The sequence below is a fragment of the Telopea speciosissima genome, chromosome 1, assembly GCF_018873765.1.
Source record: "Telopea speciosissima isolate NSW1024214 ecotype Mountain lineage chromosome 1, Tspe_v1, whole genome shotgun sequence".
Taxonomy (NCBI): domain Eukaryota; kingdom Viridiplantae; phylum Streptophyta; class Magnoliopsida; order Proteales; family Proteaceae; genus Telopea; species Telopea speciosissima.
The window spans coordinates 12,757,691-12,777,296 of record NC_057916.1 but is presented as its reverse complement, the minus strand read 5'-3'; the positions used below and the strand labels follow the sequence as shown (position 1 = coordinate 12,777,296).

The 19,606-nt window shown below is 37.5% G+C and overlaps 1 protein-coding gene across 1 annotated transcript; it reads left to right on the top strand.

Annotated features, from left to right (window-relative positions):
- Window positions 1-9,758: 9,758 nt before the first annotated feature.
- LOC122667976 lies at window positions 9,759-19,257 on the top strand. Its single transcript, XM_043864485.1, has 6 exons — window positions 9,759-9,814; window positions 10,506-10,594; window positions 10,776-11,665; window positions 11,699-12,761; window positions 18,323-18,509; window positions 18,596-19,257. Exons 3-6 carry the CDS (start codon window positions 10,779-10,781, stop codon window positions 19,225-19,227), a joined length of 2,769 nt encoding a protein of 922 aa, XP_043720420.1. The 5' UTR covers window positions 9,759-9,814; window positions 10,506-10,594; window positions 10,776-10,778; the 3' UTR covers window positions 19,228-19,257.
- Window positions 19,258-19,606: the final 349 nt, after the last annotated feature.

The window sequence follows — 19,606 nt, the reverse complement described above, 5'->3', positions numbered from 1 at the left end:
AAAAAAAAAAAAAAAAGGATTAAGGTGGCTCGATTCTGAGTGTCAAGGTGCATTAGCGAACAAATTTTTAGTACGAACACCCCCTTCTAATTCATAACAATCATAATTAACAAATATACTGTAAAATTAAAATTCGCACCACCATATTTGAATCTCTTCTAATAAAAAAATTAGGGTTTTAGGAATTGGTATCAAATCAGGTATATCAGCCGGGCAACATTTTAATCCAGTCTCAGTCTTATACGGCTCGATATGGACGTTTGTTATTAGTTTCGTCGACGACCGATACCATAAAACTAAAACCCTGCAAAAAAACTTTTTATTATCAAATTTTCGAAATAAGTAAATCCACCAACTTCAGTTCATAGGCGATTGAAAAAAAAATTAAGAATTGAAAGGGCCCATCCTCAACGGGCCGAGAATAAGCCCACAAAAGCAGATTCAAAGACCATCACTGCCTTATTCCAAGGGGTTCAGCCTAAGCTAAAAGTCATAAAGGCGTTGAGTGATAGTGATAACTCATCACCTAATAAAACAAAAGGGGCCCGGTTTTAAAAATAAAAAAAAAAAAAAAAAAAAAAAAAAATGAGAGGGGGGGGGGGTGGTGTGGGGTTTGGTTTGCGGTTTGTCATATACAATCCACACTTAGTTCCCCTATGTGCGTTTGTCAGAATTTTAAATCCACAGATACTCTCATCTATGGATATTACATCTGATTCAATACAGACATCCAAAAATTTACACAACCAGACACGATGTTATTCACCCACGGTGAAGGGAAACTGGTCAAATGGTTAAGGGTAAGATTGTAATGTTGTACTTGTACACTATCTTGTCCTCTTGTCTGACACATTCTCTTCTCGTTTTCCTTGTCTCCTCGGTGTATAGATACCTAGACACGCTGCCAACATGCCGATCCCTTGCCCATATATAAAACCTTTCACCTTAAAATGTTATACCCAACTTCTCTCCTCGAGGTACACTATCCTAAAATGAGATAGCTCACACTTCACACATGATTGATGGTTGCAATTAGAAAATGGGAGAGGGTTCCCCACCCAAAAACTAGATCATCAATTAGGTCCCTTAACCATGTTTCATGGGAAAAGAAGTTACAGGTTGTGGAAAGAATTCTCCTTGGGAGATCCATCAGCTGCTTTTTCCTTATATTATTGTTCCTATAATGACTATGTTGCAGATCAATGTCCAAAATAACTAACCCAAACAGTTGGTGGACCAGGAACTATGGACCGGGGTGGGCACTCAAATGATTTGGTTTAACTGCAAATCTATAATTGTGAGCTTCAACTTAAAACATAAATTGGGAAACTCTTCTTGGTGTGGTGGTGGCTGTCAGTGCAATAGAGCATTGGCCTAAGTCTTTGAGAGAGATCGTTGGTTCAAATTCCCCCCATCGGATGCTTGACATCCATACTATTTTCCCTCTTATCCCCCTCCCCACTTTAGTTGTAGCCTCTAATACTTGTAGTTAAAGTCTCCCATTGGGGTGTCGAAAGTTGGATTGACCGGTTGAAGCTTGAGATCGGCCAAACTGATTAATAGATGTATTGGACTTAAGCACCGATTGATTAATAATTGGGCATTTTTTGTGCAAAATAGTGGCTCAAATGGGACCAATTGAATTCTATGATCGGACATTAATCAACCGTTTATAGCCCTTTTAAGCTCATTCAGCTTTATTAATCAACTAGCCCTTTTAAGCACATTTAACCTGATTATTACCCATTTAAGGACGTTTATACTTTGATTAGTCATTATCTAGATTAAAGCCTGATAAAGAATGGATAACCGATTGAGTAATTAGAAACATGTATATGCCCTGATTACCTAAAAGGGCGGAAACGATGTGGATTCTTAAATTGATGGGAATTGATTAAGCCCAACCGAACCTGACCGGTTGACACCCCTAATAGGAAACCACTGCCCGAAACTCAACCACATGAACCTGTACTCTGTGATCTGCATTATCAAAAGAAGGGTGTAGGTTGATTCTTGACTATCCACTAATAGGTAGTACCTAGCTAACTTATAGGGTTGGTGTCTATAACATTTGTTGGTTTAGGTAAAGTGTCTTTTTCTTCTTCTTCAAAAGCTTAAACATTTACTTATTTAATAAATGACAACAAAGACAAAGAGTTTATCCTTTTTTTCTACCAAAAAATAAAATAAAAAGAGTTAATCCTTTTCAAACTATCTTTTCTTTGTGGATTAGTACCCGCCAGAGGATTAGGACACCTTCACAATATCTATTGTCAATAAGTTTCCTTTTCATCAGATTTTAGAATCTTGGGAAACAATTATTGAAGAAATTGGATTGAATCATATCCTTTTCCTTTTTTTTTATTTTCATGTTAGGCAATTTCACTGAGAATGTTGATGGAGATGTATGAAATCTAGAATTTGATTATCTCCGATAGAATATGCAAAGATTGCTTCTAAATGGTTTGCTTGTCTTAAACCTAATTGTCTTGGTATTTAAAGTATCTTTTTTGTCATTGTCAATTAATGAAACTCTTTTGACGTCCACTCCCCATCATATTTGGATGATAATGTTATGACCGACACTAAGAAACTCTCTCATAATTTCTCACCGTTTAATAATTTCTGACATTCTCTTTCCTATGCCTAACAAAACCAATCATACTTCTCCCATTGGTCTAACCTTCACAGTCTGGCATTGTGGCAAAGGCTTTCTCAATTTTCGTAGGGCTAAAAAGTAAGACTATGAGGTAACAAAACTCTAATAGTTATAATAATCACCTAAGAGAGTGTGCAAATGACCCCTCTAGAGATGTATTAGAATTTTAACTCCAAACGAAAAAAAAAATGTATTAGAATTTGACACCTTCATTCAATTTTCTATTATCTTATTCCTAAAAACATTTAATGTAATTTTTTCAAAGAGACTAAATTTGTCATTTTATATAGGAACTGCATTAAATGTTGAATAAGATTTTCAATTTTTTGAAAACCATTTTTTTACACCTACATTAAATAAGTTTTAATACTAAAAATTTAAAACAAGAAATAAAAAAATAAAATTACAAATCTATTGACACCTTAGAGAATATCAATAAGAAAATCCCATCACCTACATACCAAATGCCTTGTATTTTTTGGTAAACAACAAAACTGAGGCTGTCGTGGTCATTTATGAGACAATCATTCACTTAATCCTGCCAGATTATTGCTTGAGCCTAAAAGTCAACATGCTTTAATAATTTGAATTAAAAAAGAATTTTGCCAACATTTTTTCTAGTTTGGCCTAAATAAGATCTTGATCTAAGTCTTACTAAAAAACATGTTTTGATAGGGGTTTTTTGGCTATGTGATCTTTTAATTTTCTTCTGTTTGAATTGACATGTGAAATGGCAGTATGTGTTACATAGTTACAAAATATAAAAAAAAATAAAGGGAGTGTGGCCCTTGTGCGTCTGCTGGGCCAATACGAGCACACGATGAAGCATTATGGGAGGCGAGATTTCCACTTTTCATAGGGGCAGAGTGGTCGTTTCTCCACAATAAAAAAATTCTCTAAAAAACGTTACAATATTGTTTCTACCGAGTTTGGTTACAAGAAGATCTTCGCTTTTCTACTCATCTAATTCAATCTATATAATTCACCCAAAAAAAATAAATTCAATCTATATATCTTTAAGAGTAGCTTCCTCCATTGTTTACTTTGCCATTTGGCAAATTTAAAAGACAATCTCATGCATTTAGTTATAGAAAATGACAATATGAACCGTTGCCAATCAAAAAAGATTCTTTATTTTTTTCTTCTTTGTATTAAGAATGATAGAGGCTTTTCTCCCACCATTCAAGCTTCTCTATTTACAAATATATGTTTGGTGGGAAGAACTTTTCCATACTACAAGAGTGTTTCTCCTACCATATTCTCTATTTACGAATAAATGTTTGGTGGGAAAAACTTTTCCATGCTACAAGAGTGCAATTTTCACAGATTCTTTTATTATTATTATTTTAGAAGAAAGTTTTCCATCACACTAGATGAAGCAAAAAATCTCTTCGTCTAAGTTGATTTGATATTATGATTGGACTGTAAAATTAATGAATGCCACCATTAAGAAGATCCAATTACCTTTCCTTCGTCCAACCGTATGAATAGATCTTGCCTTTTTTTTAACAGGTTTGCTCTTGGTTGGGGGTGAAGGGAAACTCGATTTATGTAATGTAAAGTAATCTTAGAAACCTTTTTATTTCATTGATGAAGGAAATTTACTGTTCTTGTAAGCTCCCCTACAAATTAACTATAATTTCATTATAATTGAGAAGGGCTGCATTGATCAAAGTAGGTTGGATCACACCCTTGGCATTTGGTTTATATAAAATTTTTTTTTTGGGGAGCTATAATGCTCACAAGGAGCCAGATTAGTTTATTGGGTGCCAAGGAGGCAGCCATGGCGGGGATCGAATGGGAGGGGTTGAGACCGATCTGATACCAATAAAAAATGAATGTTTGTATCATATTGGTTGATTCATATCAATAATGTATTGGTATCTGTTATAGTCAATATCGATACAAATCGATTGAGATGATCGATCTGATACCAATACTGATACCTAAAACCTTGAATTCTAGCTTCAGAGCCACATCTACCACATGGTAGATTAGGTGGGCTCCCATATTTTAAAAATAGATAACCCGTGTTCCTTTACTTATGTGTCAATTTTGAGTTCAAATTGTCTCCATCAAGTGTCAAAATAAACTACAAAGAGAATAAAAATGGTGAATAAACAACAACTGCTTAGCGTTGTTGGTCAGCTATGGTGTGTTTCATACCCATGCTCATCAGGAGGTCTCGAGCCAAGGAAACTTTGAAATTAAAAATGGATTATACAATTGAATTAGGGCCTCTCTTGTTTTGTTGACATGCCACGTGCTTGGAAACAGGCCCAGACACAATGTAGGCAAAATGACCACCTCATCCCACTGTGATTGACCCTGTGTTGATGCATGAGCTACACTGCCCGACAGAGAACCCGCTTTCATAAAATATTCTGCATTATTTATAATTTTTTTACTATATTAAGGTAGGATTTTTTTGGGGGAGGGGGGGGTTGAGAGATGGTACGACTAGATCCATAAATTAATTGGTCTTGATTCATCATTTTACATGAGGTCCTTGCACTCATGGTTCAAGCAAGTGGAATCGGCAATGAAGTCAATCTCTGTTGATTCTTTCTGATTCAGCCGGAATCGTCATGAACCCTAGTTAGAACTAAAGTATAAATTGATCAGAAATGAAATCATATGATTTTGATCCGAATCCACTGCAACCAGCGATTCAATCCCGATTCTCCAGACCTTTTTTTTTTTTTTTTTTGGTGAAGATTCTTCAGACCATGCCTGCATTATCAATAAGAAACCTAGCGTGTCATGGAACTACACCGGAAGAAATGCAATTAGGCACGGTGGAAAGCGAATCCATTCTAGAAGATTTAAAAAAAAAATGGTTAGATACTATGTGGCACATTTACCAAAAAAAAATGGTTCGCTTTTTGACGTTTTTAAAGTGTCTTGTGCCATTGGTTATAAACATCTCTTTTTTCTTTAGTCTACATTGGATTCGATCCAAAAAGCCAAAACTATACTGTATTTGATTCATTGCTATATGTTTACCAAATAAAAAAATTCCAAGTAGATATATCTTGCAATTGTGGGTCCCACGACAAAGTAAGAATTTGGCCGTGAGTTGAATTGCATGCTTGTAATGCTATATAGTACCTTCTTGGCACTCTCTCTCATGTTTAGATTGGGCCAGTTGGATTTGGTAATAGTGTAGAAAAGACTTGCCCCAACGGCCCCACCATTGTGATTTTCATGATAGGTTACATTTGCTTAATTGGACAAACAAAAGCAAAGGAGTAGCTGGTTGACCTGCTTTTGGTTTATCATGAATGATTTTCCTATAGATTTTGTGAAATTTGCCTAAATTCATTTCTTTCAATATAACAAAAAAATGGGCCTGCATTCTCTGTGGGGAACGTGGCCCTGCACTTGGGGTCACCGAGAGAGCGCGTTGGTATCATGGGGACGGAGCGGCCATTTCACCCCATTTGTGTCTATGCATGATCGTTACACTCCTCTGTAGAGAACTTTTCTCCAAAAACAAAAAGTGTGTCAATTCTAGTTTAATCTTAATCCCCACGTCGCTTGTGCACTATTGCTCTCTCATATGGGTCTTTTATTATTATTTTGTTCTTCTCTTGACCATGTGGATCTCATATGCATGATATCGTTCTCTGTGTCGCCATTGGTGTAGCGTGAGAGAATCCCCCACACTTGCATCATGAGGAATCATCTAATTAGATAAAAAAAAAAATACGTCATAGTCAATTTAAATAAAAATTCAACTTGACTTGATGATTATTTGCTATTTGATTAATTTGTAATTTAATTATGCTTTACTAGATTAAGTTTTCCTTCACCGTTGGCGAGGTGACAATGTAATTGAATTTTGAAGTCATCATTAGCTCCCAACCCTATTATATGAAACCGAAAATACTCTTTCTCAATCTAATCTAAGGATCAAAGTCTATGGTTGAAGGGAAACTTGGTCTTTATCAAATTTCTTTCTTTGAATGACCTTATGGCCAGGAATATGCTTCCCCTTTCCCCTTGTTAAGCAACGATCACATGATCAAGTTGATTTTTCAACTTAAAAACTCTTTTGAGTTGTGATGTCAAAGGGGCATCAAGAAAGGCAGGAAAAAAAAAAAAACTATGATTTAACAAATGGTGAGTCTTGAGCTCTTTCATCTAAGACAATGTGTCAACTTACCATTGCGCCAAACCACTCTACAAGCCCTGGTACATGACCGTAGATTTTTGCCAGAGTGTATCACATGTTTGGGACTTGGGAAGGATACATAGAATGATGTGGTGATTACAACTCAACAAAACTTTACACATCTTCCTCAACTAAATGGGTTCGGTTATATGGATCCTGGTTTTACAATCGGCTCTATTCAAAGTCTTACTTGTTATGAGTCCTAAGCTATGCATTTATTTTCTTACATCACTTCTCTTAGAATCAATTTGGGTCTACTGTGACTCTTTAATTTCTCTCAATCTAAATAAATCACCCTTCCCTGCTGGAGCAATCAAAAGCCTCCATTATACATGTCCAAACCAGCTCAAACGATTTTCTCGCAACTTACCATGTATCGGAGCTATTCCTAAATTAACTCTGATTTGTTCATTCTTTATTTTATCTTTTTTAATTTTACCACTCATCCATCTCAACATCCTAATTTCAGCTACAGATGTGATAAATTTGCACCTTATACATTCATTTTAACTTCATATATTCGTTGATTAAAATGATCAAATCGTCTATCCTTTAATTATGCTAATAAAGTGTCAGAAAAACAATTTTTCAAAATTTCAATACATATTTTTGGCATCATTTTTGTGTGTTAAATTTAAAAAGCACAATTCTTCTGAGTTTGTTAACATAGGTGGCTCCATTTGTACCTCCATAATAATCTATCTTACCAAATCAATTTACAAGCAAAAAAATAGATGGGTTCCCACCTCAAGAGGGTAATAGAAACGAAATATTAATTGCCAAATATATGTATTTAAATTAGGCCACGTGTTTGCCGAATGGCACTCACAAGTGTGATAAGTATTAAAATCTACATATCACATATATGGGAAGAGCTGACTCTCCTTCGTAGGGTTATCAATCGGTTGGTTTGGTTCGATTTTGATCAAGTTGAATCAGTCTTCGTTCTCAATTCTTAATTGGGTTAAACCAAAGCCTGCCCAACAAGAAAAGTATCGGTTTCAATCCAGTTCAATTTCGGGTATATATCAGATTTGGTTAATGGGTTGCTATTAGTTCGATTGAAAAAGTACAATTTGTATTGATTTTTTAGATTTTCCCAGTATTTATTGGGTTCAATGTGGTTTTCTATTGGAGCGTTTTCAATTTCTATTGGTTTTGTAAGAGCCCAGATAGAAACTAACCCCTGAATAGAGTTTTTTTTTTTTTTGGGGGTGCAATTCAAGGGCCCACTGGCCATCAACCTTAACAGGACCCCACAAGGAGACAACGAGGGGACCCACAAGGGGTCAAATATGGTACCCAAAGACTCCACTTCTTGGAAAGCAATTAAATGTGGATTAGGTGTCGCTAAGGAGATTTGAACCACCGATCAAGCGCCTGACGCAGTTCTCCCAAGGGAGTAGCGAACCACCAGGGCAAGCCTTGGATCGACCCCTAAATAGAGTTTGGTTCGATTTGATCTGGTTGGAATTGGTTGGTTTTGATCATCGATGCCAATTTTAGCTGAAATTTGACACCCCCTACTCCTTGGGATTCGAGACTCATTTTAAGAAGACCCTCGTGCTTTTAGTGCAAGGTATTGGATCGGGTATTGATCAGTTGCAAAACCAATACAATATCAATATAATGTCGGCATGAATTCATCGTAATAGACAAAATTTGCCCTGATTTTCCATGCTTTTTATTTTTTTCCTCACTAATTTATCTTTTGTTTGTTCTATTTTATCGATACAATATTGATACAGTATCAAGATCAGTGACTAGTAAAACTGAAATGTATTGTCCGATACGATACCGACCTCGAATCATGAAGACCCTACCTTATAACCCTACTGTTTCAATTGGTATTAATTAAAGGGCGTTAGATTATGTGATGATACGAATGGTTAAAGTTAAAACTTAGGGATATTGCTTTAAATTGATGTGATAGAGGAAAGCATCAGAGCTTATTTGTTGTTGTTAAACGGGAACTATCCAGTGGGTCCCATGCTTTCGTATACTTCACGCATGATGGGCCGAGTTGTCGTTAACCCAGGCCCACGCCATTAAACACGTATTTAGATACTGTCATTTTCAAATGTGTGATACGGGGACAAGATCCAATGTAACGGAGAGACCTTAACGGAGACAATCAGTCTTGATGGACATCCACATGTACGGTGGTAATAACCTACTTTATTTAACGAAAGGACATTATAGTCAATTAATTTGAGAATAAGGAAGATCATTAAATACGTGATCCATTAGAGAAGCGCCGCGTGGATTAGGGCATTAGCCCGCGCAAGGGTCAGGTTGGTGTCAGAAAATCGGTATTTGAAAGTTCAAAAAACTCTGTATCTCTCTCTCACTCTCTCTCCATTCTCATTTCTCAGGTTATCCAGTTGTTAATAGCTGAGGTAGTGATGTAAAGGAGGAGTGAAAGCCGAAAGATCTGGGTCGAGATCGTCAGGAGAGACATTAATGTCCGCCGTTGCGTTACAGTTTGGGAACCAGAGCTTCAACTATCTTTCTTCCTTTTTTTCTTGCCATTTTTGGAGCTTCTCTTCTTTGTTCTCTCGCACATTCTTTCCTTTGCGAAGCCAACACGACTTGGTTCCGATCCGTGCGTTTCTCAGATCAGACACGCATAGAAACAATTTTATATCGCAGTTCTTTTTTAAGATAACATAAGATAGAAAAGCTGAGGTTTCTGAGTATGATTTTCTGGGATCCTTCCTTCATTCTCCACGACAAATCGTCGTGTTACTCTTCCGGGATTTAAGATTTATGTTCGTGTACTGAGATCGAGATTTTGGCTTTTTATGCGTGAATATGGAGGGATTTCAGAGGTGGCATGGTCGGGAGAGACCTTCACACGGATATGCAGCAAAGATCAGAAACCTCTCGTCAGAAGGTCAGACAACGGTTGCCATGGCTTCTAGGGCTTTTTTCTTCCTTTCCTTTCCTCATATGTGCAGCTGTGGCGTTATTTTAAGGTTGAATTTCCTTCTTTTTTTTTTTTTTTTTACTTATTGATGTTGGTATTATTCTGTTTTGAGAAAAGTAGGTTTTGCTTCGAATGATATCTGTATTTGATTTTTTCCTATGGTGCTATTCGCATGATTATGTCTCTCTTCAATGGAAGAGTTTGGAGGTTATAATGAGGTATCATAACAGTGATGTGGGCTTCCTTTAGATTTTTTTTTTCTTTCTTTGCTTTTCTGCTTTTTGTTGGCAATGGCGAGTGTTTTTTATTTGGTATTCTCCCGGGTGAACGTTTTGCTTCATGTTCTGCTTTTATATCTTTTAACCGTTCTGTTATTTATTTGTCTGGTATGGTTCCGATTTGCACTTGATTTCGGCCTGCCATTTTCTATAAATATTACTTGATGTCAGAAAGATCCTTTCCCGTCTCTGTTCTTCTTCTTCTTCAGCATGTTCAACAATAGCTCGGTTACGAATGAAATTAATGGGTAACTCTATCCTTGGGAGGGAAGTAAAAGTTTATTGCAGCTATTTGCTATCTCCAATGTTCATCTCATCTTTGGGTGTGGATACTTTTCCCAATATTCTTTGCTGTTCTATGGTTTTCTATTTTTAAAAGGCTATCTGCTATTTCTATTAATCTGTATAGTGCATATTTTCCCCATGGAACTTTAGTCATAATAGTACTGTGTTTATTTCCAGGAGATTGGCAGAGCAGAAAATCAGTGATCTCCTCGGATGAAGCCTCTGATTCTAGTTCTTGTAGCAGTGGTCCTGTAGATGAAGATTCGGTAAGCCATTTATCCTCTTTGCACTAATTTCTCTTTAATTAATTATATTTACTTGGTAAAGAATCAAATGTCAGTCTTGCTGATATCTCAATGAGACGTGGTTCTTTCCCCCTACCCCCCCCCTTATAATTACTGAATATCTTCTTCCACCTGATGCAAGTATATTTTGTGTTTGTTTTAGTTTATGTTTGATTTGAGGAGAAGTTCTTCAAAACAAGCCTGTGGGACTCCAATGAAGAAGCTATTAGCAGAAGAATTGTCAAAAGATATGGAATCCAAGCGACGTCCTCCAAGTGTTATTGCAAGATTGATGGGCCTTGATGCATTGCCATCTCAGCAGCCTGTTCATGAACAACCGAAAGTGTTCTCGAAAAACTACCTACAAAAAACTGCATCTATAGCTTTTCAAGAGAAGAAACCATCGCATGAGGCCCGTTTCTCAAGAAAGAAGCATGTCAAGGAGGCTCAGGAATTCAAGGATGTCTTTGAAGTCAGGGAAACATCAAAGGGAGAGAAGCAGAGTAAGCCATCAATTCAGAAAGGCATAGGAAACTCTAAACCTAGTGATTCAAAGATGGCATTCATTAGGCAGAAGTTCATGGATGCAAAACGTCTATCGACTGATGAAAAGCTTCAACAATCAAAGGAATTCCATGATGCACTAGATGTGTTAGACTCCAACAAGGATCTCTTACTGAAATTTCTTCAAGAACCAGATTCTCTATTCTCAAAGCATTTACGTGATCTCCATGGTGCCCCACCCACTCACCAATTTGGTCACATAACAGTCTTAAAATCATCAAATGCTTCAATGCATGAACACCCTGACATATGCTGGAAAGCTGGGCGAAAAACTGACCAGGGGGAAACTATAAACTTGATGCCGAAAGACTTTGGCCATGGCCATGGTAGAGATGGTGCCTACAATTCATCTAAGAACATGAAATCTCGGTTTGAAGAGAAGGATGAGGACTGTGTTCTTCCTACGAGGATTGTTGTTTTGAAGCCCAACCCTGGAAAGGCACATATTACATCAAGATCTGCCTCACCAAGTTCTTCCGTAGGCTTCCATTCAGAATGCAGGATCGATGGTGAATCTCGAAGTTCTGAGAATCATCAGTTGTCTGCTGAAGTGTGGGATAGAAAAAGTTCATCAAACAATGTGAGGCATAGGTCTAAAAGTTCCAGAGAAATTGCAAAGGAGATTACTAGACAAATGAGACAAGGTGTAAGCAATAGTTCTATAAGGGCATCCAGCTCACGTCTTAGAGGTTATGCTGGGGATGAGAGTTCATGTAGCATGTCGGAGGTTGATTCTGCAAATGAATCAGAGGCCGTGCCACCAACTTCTAGAGATATCCTTGAGTGGAAGAACAGGTACAGTCCATCATCATCATGTTCAACTGAGTCATCTGTAAGCAAGGAGGCAAAGAAGCGACTCTCAGAAAGGTGGAAGAGGACTCGCCGATATCAAGAAGTGGGATTGGTTGGCAAGGGCAGCACCCTTGGTGAAATGCTTGCTATGCCTGATAAAGAAACCCAGCCAACGATGTTGGGGTCAGGTGATGGATTGGCAAGGACTGATGGAATTGCAAGGTGGGGTACCCCTATTGGTATTAGCAGTAGAGATGGTTGGAAAGATGGCTATCCTAAACATCTGCCAAGGTCCAAATCAGTTCCAGCTTCATTTACTTTGTTTGAAAATCCAAAATCTGGCATTGCTCATGGAGCTGTTGGGAATGACAGCTGGTTGATGTCAAAGGCTATCAACCGGGGACCTCATAATTTAATAATTAAAAATTCCAACCGCATTGAAGATTCATTCCTCAGGGACCTAAGCTACAAGAATGGCAAATCTCACTCTTCTTTTAGAACAAATTGGGAGAATAATCATGCTGAACAAGAAACTCATCCAAGGCTGGATGAACCAAGAAAGAATCTGGTAGAAAGGGATCAACCTGAGCAGAAACCTATTATTCCTGAACCGCTCTCTTGTGATGTGGCAGATAAGAGGCCAATTGTTGAGGAAGTGGTAGTTTCTGAGATGTGGGACATAAACAGCCTTGCCGAAACCCCTGAAGAGGAACTGCCTGAATCGGCAGCCTGTATCATATTAGAGAACGTTGAAGCCTCCTCTGTTCATGATGCTAATGAATCAATTCTAAAGGTTAGAATTCTCTTGTTGACTGCCCTCTCAAACATGTTAGATGGATTGCTTGTCACCTGTATCTTTGTTATCCTAGAGTAATTTTTCATTTGGACCTTGTCACTTTCTATTTTTACTCAACTTGTAATCATAGATTGGAGTTCAGAAAATTGATGTGTTCGGAAGCAGGTGTCTCTAGGCAGTCTAATAATCCCGAGTCAAGACTTATTTTCTCATACACATGGACACACTGGAGGTAGATGTGCTCTTTTTCTAGAATGAGGGTGTTAAAAGATTTAAACTCAACTGGTTGACTTTGTAAATGAATAATAATATCAGAATAACTATTGCAACGTTCAGATTTTATGTCAAACAATAGGTTTCTTGCTGATGCCATCAGCAAAATATGGTAATTTCCTCTAGATTTCTTTTACGCCTTCCTTTAGGTTCTTAAATTTCAGGACAGTTTTCTCACAAGAGTTTTCTGGGATTTTCTTGAGTTTTTATTTATTTTGTTTCTTTTGAAAAAGTTTTCTGTATTGAGTTGTTGCTGTTCTGTTTTACTTTTCCTTGTGAAGTTAGTGAACTTAAGCTACATGCATGAGCGTTACTGACATTCCTCACTTTGATAGTTGGTAGCGTGGTTTCAAATGATGCTTGATAAACTGTTAGAGGCACATCTCCAATGACTCCCCCCACCCTTTTGCCTTTGTGGAAGTGGGTACGATTGTGTAGTCACTGGCTGATTTGGTTCTCTTTATGTTGTTTGACTTTGCATTATGATCACAATCTTGAGGCCTCTTGTTTCACCTAGATTTGACTTAATTAACCACTTGCATGTACTTCTCCAGTTGAGTAGGCTGGTTTTCTGTATTACAACTCAACTCAGCCTTATCTCAACAAAATGGGGTCGGCTACAAGTATCCTTTTTCACCAATCAGCTTTATTCAAAGCCATACTTGTTAGCAGTCCTAAGCTATGCATGTCTTTTCTCACCATTTCTCCTATAGTCATTTTAGGCCTACCGTTGACTCTTTTAACTTCTTTGATCTACACCAAATCACCCCTTCGTATTGGAGCACTCAAAGGCCTCCGATGCACATTTCCATGCCACATCAAATGATTTTCTCGCAACTAATCATGTTTTTATGCTATTCCTAAATTAGCGCTAATTTGATAATTTCTTATTTTATCTTTTTCTATTTTCACCACTCATCCATCTAAGGGTGTCAAAACCTAAAACGAACCGGCAAAACCGGCCCTGCCAAACCCAATCAAGCCTGATCCAAACTGAACCGATGGCTTATCGGTTCGGCTTCAGTTTCCGGGTTAGAGCACATTTTGGTTTCGGCTCGGTTCAGGCTAAACCGACAGGCCACCGATTGGCCAGCCCGATAGGACCAAACCGAATCGAAAACTAAAACCAACCCCAAAACCCTAAAAACTCTACCTAATTCCTACCCAAAACCAGCCTATACCCGGGTTTCAAACCGAACCGAATTGAATCTGATATCACAACCCGAACCGAAATCGAGCAGAACCCAAACTGAAACCGAAAACCCTTATTGGTTCGGTTTTGGTTTCCCTAAAGCTCACACCGATTGACACACTTTCATCCATCTTAACATCCTAATTTCAGGTACAATAATTTTATCTTTGGTATCATTTATGTTTTGTTTATGACCTATTTATAAAAATCATTAATGAAAATCATATATGATCTTAAAATAAAAATCCTTTGGTAAGTACTAGAAATTATAGATTATAAAATGAAAAATAGGTTTGGTATGCCTATGTGCAGAATATTTTTTATAACTTTGAAACTTTTATTAAATATTGCTTTTTAGAACTCCATTTATAGTATTTTTTTGTAGAAATGAGGCCACAACAAAAGTTACTCTAGAAACATGGTAACCCTTTCAACCAGTCTGGGCAAAACCTTTTTTTTTTTGCTGGGTGGTGGTGGTTGGAGGGGGCGGGGGATAATGAACAACCTTTATTTCGATTGTTGATTATTAAAGTAAAAGCCAAATACAAAGAACAAGGTGACCACTGTAATGATCGAAACCCAACTTTATTCCACTAACAGCTCTTGAATGTACCAACTTTTTCTTTATCCTAATTGAACAGAACAACCATTATGTCGATTATTGAATATTAAAGAGTTTATGATCCTCAACCCCTCACCCCTCCTCCCCCCCTCCCCCCAGAAAAAAAAAAAAAAAAAAAGAGAGAGAGAGAGAAATGAAAACTTTCACAAGATAGGTGAGGAATTCTGAGACAGCAGATATAACAAAAACAAAGACTCAACACATTGCTAAACAACATATGTATTGATTAAAGCTCATATAATACCACTTCATAGCTAAAAGCTCTATATGGACATGACATGCTTTCTTGTTGTAAAAGAGTAATTTTCTCTACAGTTTGTAATTCCTTGTCAAAATCAACCGCCCTCTTTTCGATAAGTAATATTCTCTGCAACAGCAAATGTATTATCTATAGTACATACAAGACTTTCCTTTGGGTTAGTATACTCTGAAGCAATCAATTCACTGCTTGCACTAACCATAGGTTGCACTTTTGGATAAGAAATGTTCTTTGCAACAATTAATCCCTCATCACATTATCCACCACTTCATCATAAGGTAAGCCTTTTGTAGCAACTGCTTCCATGATTGGGTTAATCATTGGCTCCTCTGTTACTTTTTGAATTTCATCATGAACATCTTATTCCACTCTCTACAACAACAAACTCAACATTATCCCAACTTAGTGGGGTTGGCTACATGGATCCAAACAAAACAAAATAGAGAAAACATAGTTATACTAAAACAAAAGGTGAAGAAAAGATGGGGGAAGAGGGATGGGGAAAGTGATGGGAAATGACAAAGGAAAAAAGACAAATGAAAGATAGTAAGAGGAAAGAGGCACAACCTAGCATGTCAGGATAATCTCAGCTAAATGGGGTCTGCGATATAGATTCTTGCCCTCCAATAGGCTCTATCTGAGGTCATACTTGGAACCAGACTTAGACTATGCATGTCCATCTTCACCACTTCTCCTATGGTCATTTTAGTTCTGCCCCTAGCTCTTTTAGCTCCTTCAATCAGAATCATATCACTCCTCACTAGGGCATCCTAGGCCTTTGTTGAATATGACCATACCACCTTAAACGACTCTCTTGAAGCTTGTCATTGATCGGGGCAACTCCCAAGTCTGCTCTTATATGTTCATTCCGTACTTCTTTATTTTTCCACACATCCATCTTGACATCCTCGTCTCTGCTACACAAAGCTTATCAAGATGATACTTCTTAATTGCCCAACATTCTGCCCCATACATCAGGCCGGGCGAACAATAGTCCTATAGAAATTTCCTTTAAGCTTTAGAGGAATACGTCGGTCACACAACACTCCGGACTCACCTCTCCACTTCATTCATCCCACTTTAATTCTCTGTGAAACATCATCCTCTATGTCACCTTATTCCACTCTCTCCCCTCACCAAAAAAGGAAAAAAGAAAAAACAAACTTGACAAGTATCTCCAAACAGTCCAAACAAGCTTTGGAAGAGCCAATCCCTAGCCCAATCTAATTACCTAGACATACCCACCATAACCTCACTCTTAGACAAAAGTTTTCAAGGCTTACCACTACCAACTTCCAGCATATTGCAGATAATCTACATAACTACACCCAATGAACTCTCATGCAAAATTTCATGATACCCAGAGAAGAAAATTTTCAAGGCTGAGTACAAGCTTCTAGCAAATCCGAAAAATTTACAGAACATCTGCTGCTACTAATACTACACTAACACATAAAACAATTTCCCCACTAAGGTTTTGGAAATCAACCAACTAGATCACAGTGAAATTCATTTCAAACTGGCAAAGCCCTTGTATACTTAGCTTCTTATAGATCGCTCAATGAAACTCTCATTTAGGACCAACAATACTTACCAACTGCGCCTCCAAATTAATAGTAGATTATTCAAATGTACGGATTCAAAACTTAAAGAAGCATAGATTTGCTGAAAGTCTCAGCTTCAAGACAAGAAAACAGAAACCGTAGATTCGCTGCCAGCAACCAAGTACTGCAGATTCACAGGGAATCACCATTGACCCAGTTGAGTTCACACTTTAGAATCAAAGAAATGAGAACTCAGAAGAAGAAAAGGTCTTCGATTTGGTGGGTCAGAACCGAGAAGGAGGAGAATGCCTAGTCGGATCGTTCAATTGATAATATCTGTTTTCCACTTTGTTTACTTCAACCAATTGCCTGGCTATATTGTTTCTTTTAGAATATGTTTTTACCATTTTACCCCTTCTTTTTAGCCATTAGAACACTTGTTTATTAAAGTTGAGCGCGTAAAATAAATGGCTTCTGAGTCTTTTATGATTTTTGTGTTATTCTGACTTATTTAAATAGAAATAAGGTTCATAAATGATACCAAACCTCTGCAAAAATGAAAAATGTGTCAAATAAATGAAAACATAAATGATACCAAAGATAGCCTAATTTTGTTTATGTTTTGTTTCTTCACTGACCAACATTTAGGGTTGGTTTGCTGTAGTGTACAATGTAATTATCAAGGAGCACATATTCTGAAAATGCTTACTTTCTTCTATGATTTATTTGAATTGTGTTCCCTCCCCCCCTCTTTTTGTTAGCTAAATTTGATTTAGTGAAAATGGATTCCACCCGCCCCTCCCATCCAAAGGGGGAAAAAAATTTTGGGAATCCTTTTGGTGCCTTCCATTTCATTTTCTGTAGTGGTGTGTTGGGTTAATTTTTGATACACTGAAACATCAGTTTTGCTAGGGTTAACCTAATTTTTTTTCCTCCTCACTTTTAATCTTCTCTTTTTTTTTTCTTTTTTTTTTTCCCTCTTTTCCTTTTTTTGGGTTGGGGGGGGGGGTGGGGGGAAGGGGTTGGAAGAAAAAGAAGAGTGGTGAACATGTAACCCACAATAATAAGGCCAAATCAATCTCAAACGCCAAACTGTATTTGTGCTCAACAGAAATATCTCTAAACATTTGTTTTACACACCCTCTCATTATCGTTTGGATGTATTTACTATTTAATTATTCGTTTTTCTTTTTAATTTACTCCAAATTAGTTTCTTTTCAAAATCCAAGTGGTGACACAGCCTGCAAGCCTGATAACTGTTGTATTTCCTAAACAAATAATTTTCAATTCTTGATCTCATGACAGTAAAATGATTTTGGATCCATGGAGCATCTCCCTCCCAACAGTCCATGTGATTTTAAGGCTCAAATTGTTCCCTTAACTCTTTCTTTGGAGTGGACCTGTAGGCTTACAATTCAGATGGCTTATGATTTGCTTGCATTAATATATTGGATAAAGTAGGCTAGCTGATCCAGCCAGTCATTTTCTTGGTAATCAGTCTTGCCAAAGAGTTGTTTTAGATGCTTTTTGGTCACTCCTTTGAGCTTTTGTTCTTTCTATCTAAGATTTATTACCATGACACAGTAGGTTTCCTCATTGGTTAAATCAGTTGTATGATATTGTTTTGATACTAATTGTTTTCTCTGGAAAAATGTCATAATATTTCAGAAAGAACCAGACCAATCCACTGAGAAAGGATTGCTCTCTGCAAACTATTCTTTACCCGAGCCAGAATCTCCAGCAAGCTCCAAAGAGGTTGATCAGCCTAGTCCAGTTTCAGTTCTGGAGCCACCATTTGAGGAAGACATCTCATCTGGTTCTGAGTGTTTCGAGAGGGTCAGTGCTGATCTAAATGGTATAGAAAACTGACAGATCCTTTGTATGTGCCCGTTATAATTCATATTGTCCTTAGTTTAAAACTCTTCACCTTTTTTGCTCTAGGACTTCGGATGCAGCTTCAGCTTCTCAAGTTGGAGAGCTCAGATCCATATGCAGATGGAATAGAAATGTTTGTGTCAAGTGATGAAGACATTGGAGAAGAATCTGTTGGTCATTTAGAAGAGAAAGGTGACCATTTGAGCTTATTGATCACTGGAGAAAATCGAGACTACTTCTATGTTGTTGATGTGTTTGTTGATTCGGGTTTGGATTTTTTGGATCGGGAAATGGTTTTGGCAGCTTTGCACTCACCGGAATGCCCTGTAGATCCCAGGGTGTTTGAGAAGCTTGAGAAGAAGTGTCGTGAACATTTGACATGGCCAAGATCAGAAAGGAAGCTGTTGTTTGATCGTATAAACTATGGGTTAATGGAGATTCTTAGGCCATGTATGGATCCACACCCCTGGGTTAAGCCAGCAATGAAAAGACTAACCACTGGGTATGAAGAGTCTCTAGTGGACGAGCTTTGGAAATTGTTGGTGAACCAGGGACAGGAAGGAAGTAATGACTCGTCGCAGAAGGTTTTGGGAACAGAGATGATGTGGCTGGAAGTAGGGGATGATATTGATGCGGTGGGTAGGGAAATAGAGAAATTGTTACTTGATGAGCTGATAGAAGAGGTTGTCAGCATGTAAAGAGTAGTCACAATTAGTGGTTTTCTCCTCTCCTTTTCTTTCTCTAAGTATGTAGGTGGATATGAATACGTACATGTATTGAAATGAGGTATATCAATGTAGACGGGAATAAATAAAATAATGATTTGAATCTTCCATGTCTAAAGAAAATCGAACAAACGACAAGATTCCAACGTACAGACTTTTAAAGGACTGAGTTTTCCTTCACCCATATTGAAGGAGGAATTCCCTCACCATTGGCATTGATTCTGTTTGATTGGATTAGGGAGAGGAGTTTTTGATTCAATCACAAGGTCAAATCACCAGTGGAGGGGGGATTCTTTCTTCTCCATTAGAGAATGAAAACTTTTGCCTATCTATAATGTTAAATGGACTGATT

Excerpts from the sequence above, each read along its gene's own strand:
- LOC122667976 (XM_043864485.1), top strand. The coding sequence starts at position 10,779 with ATGTTTGATTTGAGGAGAAGTTCTTCAAAACAAGCCTGTGGGACTCCA. Across the intron at positions 12,762-18,322 it reads CTAATGAATCAATTCTAAAG|AAAGAACCAGACCAATCCAC; the intron begins GTTAGAATTCTC and ends ATAATATTTCAG. Across the intron at positions 18,510-18,595 it reads GGTCAGTGCTGATCTAAATG|GACTTCGGATGCAGCTTCAG; the intron begins GTATAGAAAACT and ends TTTTTGCTCTAG.